Raw genomic sequence first — 13,641 nt, 5'->3', positions numbered from 1 at the left:
CCTGGAGGAGAGAGGGCATATAACATCTAGACAGGAGGTAAGAGTGGAGCATAAGGTGTCAGTTGCTGCATTAGTGTCCAGGGATGAGAAGTGAGTAGGAGAGGGAAGGGAGGAGGATACTAAAGAAGAAAGATGGGAGGGTGAGAGAGAGCGTAGGTTTCTTCTAAAAGAAACAGGTAGAGGGGTTTTGGGTGCACAAGTAGCAAGATGTAGGTCAAATGTAATGAAGAAGTGGTCAAAGATGTGTAGGGGTTTGAACGCAATGTTGTCTGAAATACAATTTTGCATGTAAATGAGATCAAGTTGGTTGCCAGACTTATGAGTGTATGTAGTGATAACGCGTTGTAGATCAAATGAAGCTAGAAGTGAATGGAAGTCAGCAGCATAGGGTTTGTCAAGGTGAATGTTTAGGTCCCCAAAGACTAGAAGTGGGCTGCCATCCTCTGGAAAAGAGGACAGCAGCCCATCCAGCTCTTCTAAGAAGAGGCCAAGTTGAGTAGGAGGGCAGTAGATTACCACAATGTGGAGTTCTATAGGAGATGTTACAGTGATTGTATGAGATTCGAATGAACTATAATTGCATAGAGGAGAATGGGTTGAGTATTTCCAGTTGTTAGAAGTAAGAAGTCCCGTACCCCCGTCCCTTTCAGTGTGACGAGGGGTGTGAGAGAAGGAAAAGTTATTAGAAAGAGCAGCTGGGGTTGCATAGTCTTCTGGACGAATCCAGGTCTCAGTCAAACTTAGAATGCTCAGACCAGATTGCACAGAAAATGCTGAAATGACGTCAGCTTTGTTGACAGCTGACTGACAGTTCCAGAGTCCAACCATGAAAGAGAAAGGTTCAGTGGAAGAGGTGTCGATAGGACGCAGGTTAGAAATATTGCGTCGACGTGTGTGTGTGATATTAGTGCGGTGTGTAGAGATCACTGGAATGAGTTGGAAACACATGATAGAGGAGGACAGAAAGAAGAGTGAGATAAACGAAAGTTTTTTTTTTTTTTTTTTTTTTTTTTTTTTTGGAGTGCAAGAACATACATGGTAAATGCAGAAACAGAAACAACAACAACAGAAACAATACCAACAAAAAACAAAAACAAACAAAAAACTATACTAACAACAACAAAAAACAACAAAAAAAAACAACAACAATGATAATAAATGAGAAATGAGAACAAGACAATCTGAATAATAATAATAATGTATAAGTAGTAGTAGCAGTATAGGTAGTATTAGCATGTTCAAAAATAATAGAAATGGCCATAAATCGGAGTAACAACTATAATACCAAAGGTAGTGATGATACGGTTAATATTTTGTGATGACAGTAACAGTAATATCAATAATAATAACTAATAACTAATGAACCATACCCAACACATACCACACCTATCCGAGCTTCTGTGTCAGTGTGCATGTTTTTTTTTTTTTTTTTTTCCCTCCTTCCTCTTCTCCATTCAAGGCAACATTGTAGACATCACAAACGAAAGTTTTTCTACTGACACACTACAGCAAAAGATAGAAATAACTGACTTTAAACCATTTTTTATCTGGTGAAAATACTAGTGGCATAAGACATTTGCACAGTACTATACAGAACAAAAATGTATTACATTGAACACCTGAAATGTAACTTTTCTTTATTTTCAGTAAAATCAGTCACTTTTGACCATAAAGACCACAAGTGTACCTCACAAATTAGGAGCATCTGAAGGTTCAATCTTAAAAGTGACTGTAAGCTGGGCATACCAAAGTGAACTGATATCTAACACTTTAATTTAATGTTCATTTGTCAGATTTTGCTTTACAACTAAGTTTTAGTTCATTTGAATAAGGAATAAAATATAATTTTGTTTAAGGATTTACATAGTTTAGGTCATTTCTAGAATAACTGATTAATCATCTGAATGTGACATTTTCATTCTGCTTCTAGGCTTTCAAACTGCAGTATCACTGAAGATGGTTATAAAGCTCTGGCTTCAGCTCTGAGATCAAACCCTTCACACCTGATAGAGCTGGATCTCACAGGAAATGATCCTGGACAATCAGGAGTGAAGGAGCTCAATCATTTACTACAGGATCCAAACTGTCAACTCAAGACACTGAGGTGAGACCTGATCAAATAATGGTACAGAAAAAAATGGGCTATTTATTTATGTTTTAAGCTATATAATAATCTGGACAATGTGTTTCATCAGAATGATCATATCAGATACTGTGGTTTTGTTGAACTGATGATCAAAGTCAAAGTCTTTATTGTCAATTGTACAAATATACAGCACATACATACAGAGAATTAAAAATGTGTTACTCACAGACCCTTGGTGCAAAAACATTCAGTTTCATAAGCCAGTTTTCTCTGAGCTGATATTTCTCGCTCCTTCTGAAAGATCTTGAGGCTTTTAAAGTTTTTCTCAATTGCTAAAACACAATTTCTGAAACCTTGCTCCATTTTCTGAAACCATTAAACACAAAACCTCATCTTCAAGCACCATTTACAAAACCTCTTACTCCTCTTGCAAAATGGAACTTTTTGCCTCAAAACAGTTTTACCTGTGTTCAAAATCAAGCACTGCTCTCAAATCATAAACAAAGTGAGCAAAATAATATACACTATCAAGCAGTCAGTAAACTATAAAACAAAAAACAGAAAAGACATTGTTCAAAACATATAGTTCTCAGGGAGAAGTAAATTTTTTATCTCAAAGTTCAGGCCCATACAATTTGTTCATTGGACAGTATACAGCCTACAATGCAATGTACTACAGTATACAAGAGACAAAAATCAAAGGAGTAAACATGTGATCAATGTGCTTCCTCTTGTGTTTGGGCTGAGTCAGGCCAGAGCACTTTGCCAACATCACAAGCAATGTTGTCCTTCCTGAGGCAACGGGGGAAGAAGCCTCTTGTGTGCTGTATCCAGCCCTGACATGATTCCTCACCTAATACAATCTTTCTTGCCCGCCTCCTCTTCCTCTTTCTTGCCCTCTTCCTCCTCTTTCTTGCCCTTCTCCTCCTCTTCCTCGTCACCCACCTCGCATAAGCACTCGTGCCTCGTCCTCTCACATTGTTTCTTCTATCCATTCTCAGACGTTCTCCTTCCCATCTTCAACAATCTGTTACAACCTGAACTGGCTTATATTGGTTGTGTCACATCATTTGAAAAAGTTGACATCAATTTTGAGTGGTTGTGTTTAACCAATGACATTAGTTCTCTATTTGTATTTGATTGTTGCCACTCGTGTTTACCAGTATGGATGATATGTGTATTAGAGTGCATAATGTGTTTTGAGAATGAGAATGTGTTTAGAGTTTTGCTGAAAAGTCTAAGTGTGATCTGAAAATTGTGTTTTAACATGTGAAATGGTTTAATGTATTGACAACAGACTGTGCAATTAGCTAAATGAGGTCAGGCAACTGAGAACTTTGTTCAGCCAATGGGTTGTAGTGTTTTAGCAATTGAGAAAAACTGTAATTGCACATTCTGTATATGTAAACTGAACAGACTTCATTTTCAAATATTTATGTATTTGTGTATTTAAATGTTTAAAGAAAAGTTTTAGAGTTTTTAATTTTTTTTGTATTGAATGTATTTGTAATGCAATGGACCTTTAAATCAGAACTAAATTAATATTGCTTGCTTCATCTTCTCTTCTGCAGGTTTTTGGGTCCTGCTGCAGATGAAGGCTGTCAGTATGTGACTGGAATTGTGGGTAAAAACCTGTTTCTCCTGAGAGAGCTGAATCTGAGTAAACATGAACTAGGAGACACACGGTTGAATCAGATCTCTGCTCTACTGGAGGATAAACACTGTCAACTCAACACACTGATGTGAGTATTGCTGCTTTAGTTCAAATCTTACATTACTTTTAATAGTACTGTTATTGTAGTTGATCATATTTCCTCATTAGTTTGAGTCAGAGCAGTTTTTCTCAGCATCACAAAGAGCCACTAATGTGAAGATACTACTATTTCTTGCTGGATCGGGTGTAATGGTCAGACAGGGCTGATCTAAATCCTGTATTGTGTGAACTGTTCTGTCTTACTGTTAAGCCACACAAAAGGCATACAAACACAATGTTCCAAGTTTTCTGAAGCTATTCGAGCTTAATGTGAGACACAGATGAATATTTAAGGCCTTTTCTTTTCTCTGCTGCGTCTGTCAGTCATTCTCTGTTCAATTCAAACTCTGATCATGTTCAGTTACAACAGTCAGCTTGATAAAATTCTCTCCAAGATCAAACAGTGTTCCCATTATTATACTTTATTTGTAGATAAATGTCTATGATTTTACATATATATGGCTGTTTTTGTTGTTGTTTCTAAATCAAGTTTCCAGATGTCTGTTAGAACAACACACAGCTAGCAAAGACTATAAATATACATTTTTAAGATGCACATTAACTGAAATTGTTAAAAGAAAAGGCTTAATAAACTGTTACTTTTTAATGTGAAGAGTTGCCTGCTGTGACTCTGTGTTGCTTCAAGCGCATCATTTTGCACATCAGATGCGAATACTGTAAATGTTTAGTGCTGCACTGTATTTGTTTTGTTCTGTCTATCATATGTTGCTGCCTCATTAAAAAAAGAACTTTCAATTTTATAGTATTCATATTTATGTAGAAATATATTGTTTTTCATAAATGCCTTTTATAACCACAATGCAAATAGCAACGAGTAACATTTTACCAGTTTTTGTGCTGCACTTTTATTTGTTCCCCACAAAATAATGTTTTTTTCACAAAATGTTTGGATTTATAAAATTATTGATATTGTGTATTATTTATATTACATATACGTTATTATTATTATTTATTTATTTTTTAATGGAGCACTCTGTGTTTAGTAAGTTGTAGTTTTTTTTGTTTTGACAACTTTGTTTTCATAACTGCTTTTAATTTAGAGTTTGTGTTCGACAAAATATAAAATGTCTAATTTTGGTGCAGCATATACTGTAAGTTGAGCATTTTAAGAATCAGTGATCAGTATCTGCCTCAAATGTCCTGATCAGTGCAGCACTAAAGCAAATCAACTGCCTTTTCAAAACTTATTTGAATGTCTGCAGTTTAAGGAAATACATTTATTCATTAAATAAACACATGTGCAAAGTATAATATTTTACAAGCAAACTGTCTTTGTTGATGACTTGTAATTGTTTAGTCTACAGTATGTTTGAACATTGATCTGTGAGACTAAAGTTATTTATGACAATAGTAGACAGTAACAATTTCATTAGTTAACATTAGCTATTAAATATATTTTGACAGCATTTATTAATCTGTTCATGTTAGTTTATATAATTAATCATTGTTTATGTCACAGTGTATTTACTAATTAACAGAAAACTTTTGAATTTAAAACTGTATTAGTAAATGTAGAAACTTACATTAAGGTTATTAAATGCTAGTTGTTCATCATTAGTTCATGTTAACTAATGTAGTTAATGTTATCAAGTGAAGTTTCATAACTTGGATAAGTAGCTCACATCTTAATGGGAAATTTAGCTGATTTTCAACCTTTGCATACCTTTATAACTTTTGTGTAGTTTGTAGTATATTTAAATGAACAATGTGTAGTCTTTCTCCATGTTACCTGCACACAGATATCACCATTTATTTGTCAAAAAAAGTTTGCAAAACACATTGGTTTGTTTCATATCATTAAGATTTCATGATTTTTCTGGTTTATTAGTGACTGTATAGCATTTGCTGATGATCATCATAGATCTGAGTCATTGTTCTTTCTCTTTCTGTCTTCAGTCTGTGTGGATGCAGTATTACAGAGAAACAGTGTCTCATCCTGACTTAAATTTTCACAATTAAGTATAGCAGACACTTTAATTAAAAGCAACTTACAATTTAGGAATACAAGAAACAAATCATCATAAAGAGGCAAATAGACAGAGGAAGTGCTAGTAATACAAAGTTTGAGGCATTATTCAGTTTAGTATGAGCTAGAACAGAGAGGAATAAGGAAAAGTGAAATTAATATTGTTTTTTTATGATCTTTTTTCTTTCTCGTTCTTTCTTCAGTCTGTGGGATTGCAGTATTACAGAGAAACAGTGTCTCATCCTGACTTCAGCTCTGAAATCAAACCCATCACACCTGAGAGAACTGAACCTGAGCAGGAATCAAATCACAAACACAGGAGTGAATGACTTATGTGACGTACTGAAGGATTCACACTGTAAACTGGAGAGATTGAGGTCAGTAACATTCACATACAAGAATCAAAATGATGAAAATCACTTCAACAGTTTAAAACCAAAACACTTTATTTCCCAAATAAAAACTTTTTTTTTTTAAATGTGGCGTGAGAAAATGAGACACATTTGACTCTAATATGTCACTGACTTCATCCAGTGCTTAGATTTTTGTACTAGAAATGAATTCAAATTAGCCCATATTGTATTAAATATTAAACATTTTAGAAAACTTGCAATAAAAAAAATGTTTGCAATTATCAATGTATTCCATCAACTTGATGAGGTGAAGTGAGGTGATAACTATTAGTTGTTTTTTCCCCCCCTATTCATCTGCAGTGTCTCATTTTAATAAAGGAATAAGGTATAGACCTGTTCTATAGGAAAGGTAACCTTACACACTGTCACGGCCGTTTCATACTGAGTGCGATGCGAAAAAGCGAGGGAACTTTCCAACGAGTGGTGCTTTCAATTTGATCACTTTTTGCTAATGCAATGCATTTGTCCTCAGATATGTCTATCGTATATGGATTTAACATCATCTGCTGCTCAATATACAGCATTAAACTGAGATAAATAAAGTTTGGTTCCACACCAGAAACACAAACTATCTATAATGATGAATAATACATCTTAAAATATAATAGAAGCACAATTAGCGTCAAGCTAAATTTGAAAATGTTTTTAAGGTTTTTTTTTTTGGCTTAAAAACTCATTTAAACCATCATCATGTTCTTGTGATAACATTTGAGAGGTTCCTTGTGAATGATTGTGTCTGGTGTTAATAGCTCCATAGGGATCTATTGTTTCAATTCAAAAGGGTCATTGTGCCAAATGTTTGCATTCAGTGTGAAAAGGCCTTTAGTCAATCGGTCTCAGTTTGTTCTGTTTCTTCATGTCATTTCAGACGGACTGATGATGATGAGATCAGATCTCTGTGTGGAGCACTGGCTGTTGTCAGACTCCTTGTGCCAGAGGCGGACAGTAGTGAAGTATTTTTGATTTACTCAAGTAAATTTAAAAAGTATCTGTAGTAAGCTTTTTCTTTGGAAAACTTTACATCACTACATTCCAAAGCATAGTTTTACTTTTATACTTTTTATTGCACTATATTTCGTAAATAAAAGTTGTTGTTAGTTTTACCCTTAATACTTAAGAACATTAAAAATGTAGTACTTGTACTCAAGTAAATATTTAAATTACTTTTACTTGAGTAAAAGTAGGAAAGTAATACATTTCTAATGTAATTAAGTATTAAATTATATTAAATATGAAAAATAGTGCAGCAAATAGTACAATATTATGCTTTGGAATATTTTGAAGTAAAGTTTTCTAAAGAAAACATAAAGTACAGAAACGTGAAAAGTACTTCTATAGCAGAGTACTTTTACTTCACTACTGTCCGCCTCTGCCTTGTGCAAACAAAAATCTCACTGGTTTATTATTAAAATTAATGGCAACATGAATGTTAACTGTAATGTAAACTGATATTTCCTACTGACACACTACAGCAAAAGATAGAAATAACTGACTTTAAACCATTTTTTTATCTGGTGAAAATACTAGTGGCATAAGACATTTGCACATAGTTTAGGTAATTTCTAGAATAACTGATCAATCATCTGAATGTGACATTTTCATTCTGGTTCTAGGCTTTCAAACTGCAGTATCACTGAAGAAGGTTATAAAGCTCTGGCTTCAGCTCTGAGATCAAACCCGTCACACCTGATAGAGCTGGATCTCACAGGAAATGATCCTGGACAATCAGGAGTGAAGGAGCTCAATCATTTACTACAGGATCCAAACTGTCAACTCAAGACACTGAGGTGAGACCTGATCAAAGAATGGTACATAAATTAATGGGTAATTTATTTTTGTTTTTAGCTATACAATAATCTGGACAATGTGTTTCATCAGAATGATCATATCAGATGCTGTGGGTTTTGTTGAACTGATGATCAAAGTCAAAGTCTTCTTTATTGTCAATTCTGCCACATGTACAGCACATACATACAGAGAATTAAAAATGCATTACTCACAGACCCTTGGTGCAAAAACATTCAGATTCACTAGCTAGTTTTCTCTGTGCTGATGTTTCTCACTCCTTCTGAAAGTTCTTGAGGCTTTTACAGTTTTTCTCAATTGCTAAAACACAATTTCTGAAACCTTGCTCCATTTTCTGAAACCATTAAACACAAAACCTCATCTTCAAGCACCATTTACAAAACCTCTTACTCCTCTTGCAAAATGGAACTTTTTGCCTCAAAACAGTTTTACCTGTGTTCAAAATCAAGCACTGTTCTCAAATCATAAACAAAGTGAGCAAAATAATATACACTATCAAGCAGTCAGTAAACCATAAAACAAAAAACAGAAAACACATTGCTCAAAACATATAGTTCTCAGGGAGAAGTAAATTTTTAATCTCAAAGTTCAGGCCCATAAAATTTGTTCATTGGGCAGTATACAGCCTACAATGCACTGTACTACAGTATACAAGAGACAAAAAACAAAGGAGTAAACATGTGATCAATGTTTGGGCTGAGTCAGGCCAGAGTCAGGCCAGAGCACTTCGCCAACATCACAAGCAATATTGTCCTTCCTGAGGCAACGGGGGAAGAAGCCTCTTGTGTGCTGTATCCAGCCCTGACATGATTCCTCACCTATACAAATACAATCTTTCTTACCCTCCTCCTCTTCCTCTTCCTTGCCCTCTTCTTCCTCTTTCTTGCCCTTCTCCTCCTCTTCCTCGTCACCCACCTCGCATAAGCACTCGTCCTCGTCTCACATTGTTTCTTCTATCCATTCTCAGACGTTCTCCTTCCCATCTTCAACAATCTGTTACAACCTGAACTGGCTTATATTGGTTGTGTCACATCATTTGAAAAAGTTAACATCAATTTTGAGTGGATGTGTTTAACCAATGACATTAGTTCTCTATTTGTATTTGATTGTTGCCACTCATGTTTACCAGTATGGATGATATGTGTATTAGAGTGCATAATGTGTTTTGAGAATGAGAATGTGTTTAGAGTTTTGCTGAAAAGTCTAAGTGTGATCTGAAATTTGTGTTTTAACATGTGAAATGGTTTAATGTATTGACAACAGACTGTGCAATTAGCTAAATGAGGTCAGGCAACTGAGAACTTTGTTCAGCCAATGGGTTTTAGTGTTTTAGCAATTGAGAAAAACTGTAATTGCACACTCTGTATATGTAAACTGAACAGACTTCATTTTCAAATATTTATGTATTTGTGTATTTAAATGTTTAAAGAAAAGTTTTGCAATTACTAGATCTCGTTTTAGAATTTTCATTTTTTTTGTATTGAATGTATTTGTAATGCAATGGACCTTTAAATCAGAACTAAATTAATATTGCTTGCTTCATCTTCCGTTCTGCAGGTTTTTGGGTCCTGCTGCAAATGAAGGCTGTCAGTATGTGACTGGAATTGTGGGTAAAAACCCGTTACTCCTGAGAGAGCTGTATCTGAGGAAACATGAACTAGGAGACACAGGAGTGAATCAGATCTCTGCTCTACTGGAGGATAAACACTGTCAACTCAACACACTGATGTGAGTATTGCTGCTTTAGTTCAAATCTTACGTTATTTTTAATAGTACTGTTATTATAGTTGATCATATTTCCTCATTAGTTTGAGTCAGAGCAGTTTTTCTCAGCATCAAAAAGAGCCACTAATGTGAAGATACTACTATTTCTTGCTGAATCGGGCGTAATGGTCAGACAGGGCTGATCTAAATCCTGTATTGTGTGAACTGTTCTGTCTTACTGTTAAGTCACACAAAAGGCATACAAACACAATGTTCCAAGTTTTCTGAAGCTATTCGAGCTTAATGTGAGACACAGATGAATATTTAAGGCCTTACAATAAAGTTAATGTAAACTCTTTTCTCTGCTGCGTCTGTCAGTCATTCTCTGTTCAATTCAAACTCTGGTCGTGTTCAGTTACAACAGTCAGCTTGATAAAACTCTCTAAGATCATTCAGTGTTCCCATTATTATACTTTATTTGTAGATAAATGTCTATGATTTTACATATATATGGCTGTTTTTGTTGTTGTTTCTAAATCATGTTTCCAGATGTCTGTTAGAACAAAACACAGCTAGCAAAGACTATAAATATACATTTTTAAGATGCACATTAACTGAAATTGTTAAAAGAAAAGGCTTAATAAACTGTTACTTTTTAATGTGAAGAGTTGCCTGCTGTGACTCTGTGTTGCTTCAAGTGCATCATTTTGCACATCAGATGTGAATACTGTAAACGTTTAGTGCTGCACTGTATTTGTTTTGTTCTGCCTATCATATGTTGCCTCCTCATTAAAAAAGAACTTTAAATTTTATAGTATTTATATTTATGTAGAAATATATTGTTTTTCATAAATGCCTTTTATAACCACAATGCAAATAGCAATGAGTAACATTTTACAAGTTTTTGTGCTGCACTTTTATTTGTTCCCCACAAAATAATGTTTTTTTCACAAAATGTTTGGATTTATAAAATTATTGATATTGTGTATTTTTTTATATTATACATACATTTTTATTATTTTTTATTTTATTTTTAATGGAACACTCTGTATTTAGTAAGTTGTAGTTTTTTTTTTTTTTTGACAAATATTCATAACTGCTTTTAATTTAAAGTTTGTGTTTCACAAATACATTTGTTCATTAAATAAACATGTGCAAAGTATAATATTTTTATAAGTAAACTTTCTTTGTTGTTTACTTGTAATTGTTTAGTCTACAGTATGTTTGAACATTGATCTGTGAGACTAAAATGATTTATGACAATAGTAGACAGTAACAATTTAATTAGTTAACATTAGCTATTAAATATATCTGTTCATGTTAGTTTATTTAAATAATCATTGTTCATGTCAGTTAACAGTGTATTTACTAATTAACAGAAACATTTGAATTTAAAGCTGTAATAGTAAATGTTGAAACTTACATTAAGGTTATTAAATGCTAGTTGTTCATAATTAGTTCATGTTCACTAATGTAGGTAATGTTATCAAGTGAAGTTTCATAACTTGGATAAATAACTCACGTCTTAATGGGTATTTTGCTGATTTTCAACCTTTGCATATCTTTATAACTTTTGTGTAGTTTGTAGTATATTTAAATGAACAATGTGTAGTCTTTCTCCATGTTACCTGCACACAGATATCACCATTTATTTGTCAAAAAAAGTTTGCAAGACACATTGGTTTGTTTCATATCATTAAGATTTCATGATTTTTCTGGTTAATTAGTGGCTGTATAGCATTTGCTGATGATCATCATAGATCTGAGTCATTGTTCTTTCTCTTTCTGTCTTCAGTCTGTGTAGATGCAGTATTACAGAGAAACAGTATCTCATCCTCACTTAATTGTGAAATATCATAAAATTAAGTATAGCAGACACTTTAATTCAAAGCGACTTACAATTTAGGAATACAAGAAACAAATCATTATAAAGAGGCAAATAAACAGAGGAAGTGCTAGTAATACAAAGTTTGAGGCGTTATTCAGTTTAGTATGAGCTAGAACAGAGAGGAATAAGGAAAAGTGAAATTAATATTGTTTTTTATGATCTTTCTTCTTTCTCATTCTGTCTTCAGTCTGTGTGATTGCAGTATTACAGAGAAACAGTGTCTCATCCTGACTTCAGCTCTGAAATCAAACCCATCACACCTGAGAGAACTGGACCTGAGCGGGAATAAACTAGGAGACTCTGGAGTGAAAAACCTCAGTGATCTACTGATGAACCCACAATTCAAGCTGGAGAAACTAGAGTTAGTATCATTATACTGCGCAGCAGTTACAGTCAGATTAAAGTTCACTGTTTAGATTATTTGAAGACAACAGACTCAAGTCACATCATTTATAGTGCTGCATCTTCTGCTTTTTCTCCATCGTCAGAAAGATTCAGCAATACTATTAGTTCATGGGTTTGTGTGTGTATTAGAAAGAGCAGTAAACTTGCTGAAATCTGACATGTCAAACAAATGACAGTAGATGATTTTGACAGTTAGATTTATACTGGACTAATGGTATATTTCACTAAATGTTTTATTAATGAAAATGTATATTATTTAGTATATTTGTATAGTTAGAAATTGTAAACTACACTCTAAAATTTATTTAAAAAATATTTGATTTGATTTGATTGATTTAAATGCTTTTCATTAATTAAAAATGTGAAATATAATTTAGTTAATTTTACAGTTGTTTCTAAATTGATTTAATGTATTGATTCACTTATTTGTTGACCGAGGATGGGTCCAGACTTGGATTATAACTAGTGTCCTCAAATACTCCTGTCTTGGTTTGTTTCATATCATTAAGATTTCATGATCTTTCTGGTTTATTAGTGACTGTATAGCATTTGCTGATGATCATCATAGATCTGAGTCATTGTTCTTTCTCTTTCTGTTTTCAGTCTGTCTTTATGCAGTATTACAGAGAAACAGTTTCTCATCCTGACTTCAGCTCTGAAATCAAACCCATCACACCTGAGAGAACTGAACCTGAGCAGGAATCAAATAACAAACACAGGAGAGAATCACTTATGTGACGTACTGAAGGATTCACACTGTAAACTGGAGAGATTGAGGTCAGTAACATTCACATACAAGAATCAAAATGATGAAAATCACTTCAACAGTTTAAACCAAAACACTTTATTTCCCAAATAAAAACCTTTTTTTTTTTAAATGTGGCGTTAGAAAATGAGACATGTTTGACTCTAATATGTCACTGACTTCATCCAGTGCTTAGATTTTTGTACTAGAAATGTATTCAAATTAGCCCATATTGTATTAAATATTAAACATTTTAGAAAACTTGCAATACAAAAAAATGTTTGCAATTATCAATGTATTCAATCAACTTGATGAGGTTAAGTGAGGTGATAACTATTAGTTGTTTTTTTTCCCCCTATTCATTCAATTCAATTCAATTCAATTCAAGTTTATTTGTATAGCGCTTTTTACAATACAGATTGTTGCAGAGCAGCTGCACAAAAGTTTTAGGCTACTACAATATATTTAGTAGCTTATTAGTGGTGAATACTGTATGTTGAGTCGATGTACATATGATATAAATATTAAATCAGTAACTGTGTAATTAAACAGATGAACACTAATTGCAATGGTTATGTGCTGTAATCAAACTTGTAGGAAAATTATGTAGTGCTGTATGTTGTTTCAAGGCTGGCATCATCTGCGGTCCTCTGAGGCTTTGGCATCATCTCTTCTTCTGAATCCGGGCTGAGTCTTGTGTAAATCCTAGTTACCACGGGATGGAAATCCCGTGGCAAAGACAGAGAAACAGAGAAATAATTAGCGTAGCTGCTGTTCCAACTTCCAACCAAACAAAAATGATGGTTTAGCCCAAGCTGAAGAATATTAATGTGCATTTGATCAGATGTAACTGA

At 33.7% G+C, this 13,641-nt stretch overlaps 1 protein-coding gene across 1 annotated transcript in view; it reads left to right on the top strand.

Annotated features, from left to right (window-relative positions):
• The window catches only part of LOC141337911 (uncharacterized), a 536,025-nt gene that overhangs the window by 214,525 nt on the left and 307,859 nt on the right, over positions 1-13,641 (top strand). Inside the window, exons 23-25 of the mRNA XM_073843487.1 lie at positions 1,931-2,104; positions 3,658-3,828; positions 11,825-11,998. Coding sequence (XP_073699588.1) covers positions 1,931-2,104; positions 3,658-3,828; positions 11,825-11,998 — 519 coding nt within the window. The remainder of the gene's footprint in view (positions 1-1,930; positions 2,105-3,657; positions 3,829-11,824; positions 11,999-13,641) is intronic.

This window comes from Garra rufa, chromosome 7 (assembly GCF_049309525.1).
Source record: "Garra rufa chromosome 7, GarRuf1.0, whole genome shotgun sequence".
In the NCBI taxonomy this organism is placed as follows: Eukaryota; Metazoa; Chordata; class Actinopteri; order Cypriniformes; family Cyprinidae; genus Garra; species Garra rufa.
Note: the sequence above shows the minus strand (reverse complement) of the source record. Positions and strands in the feature narration are given on the sequence as shown.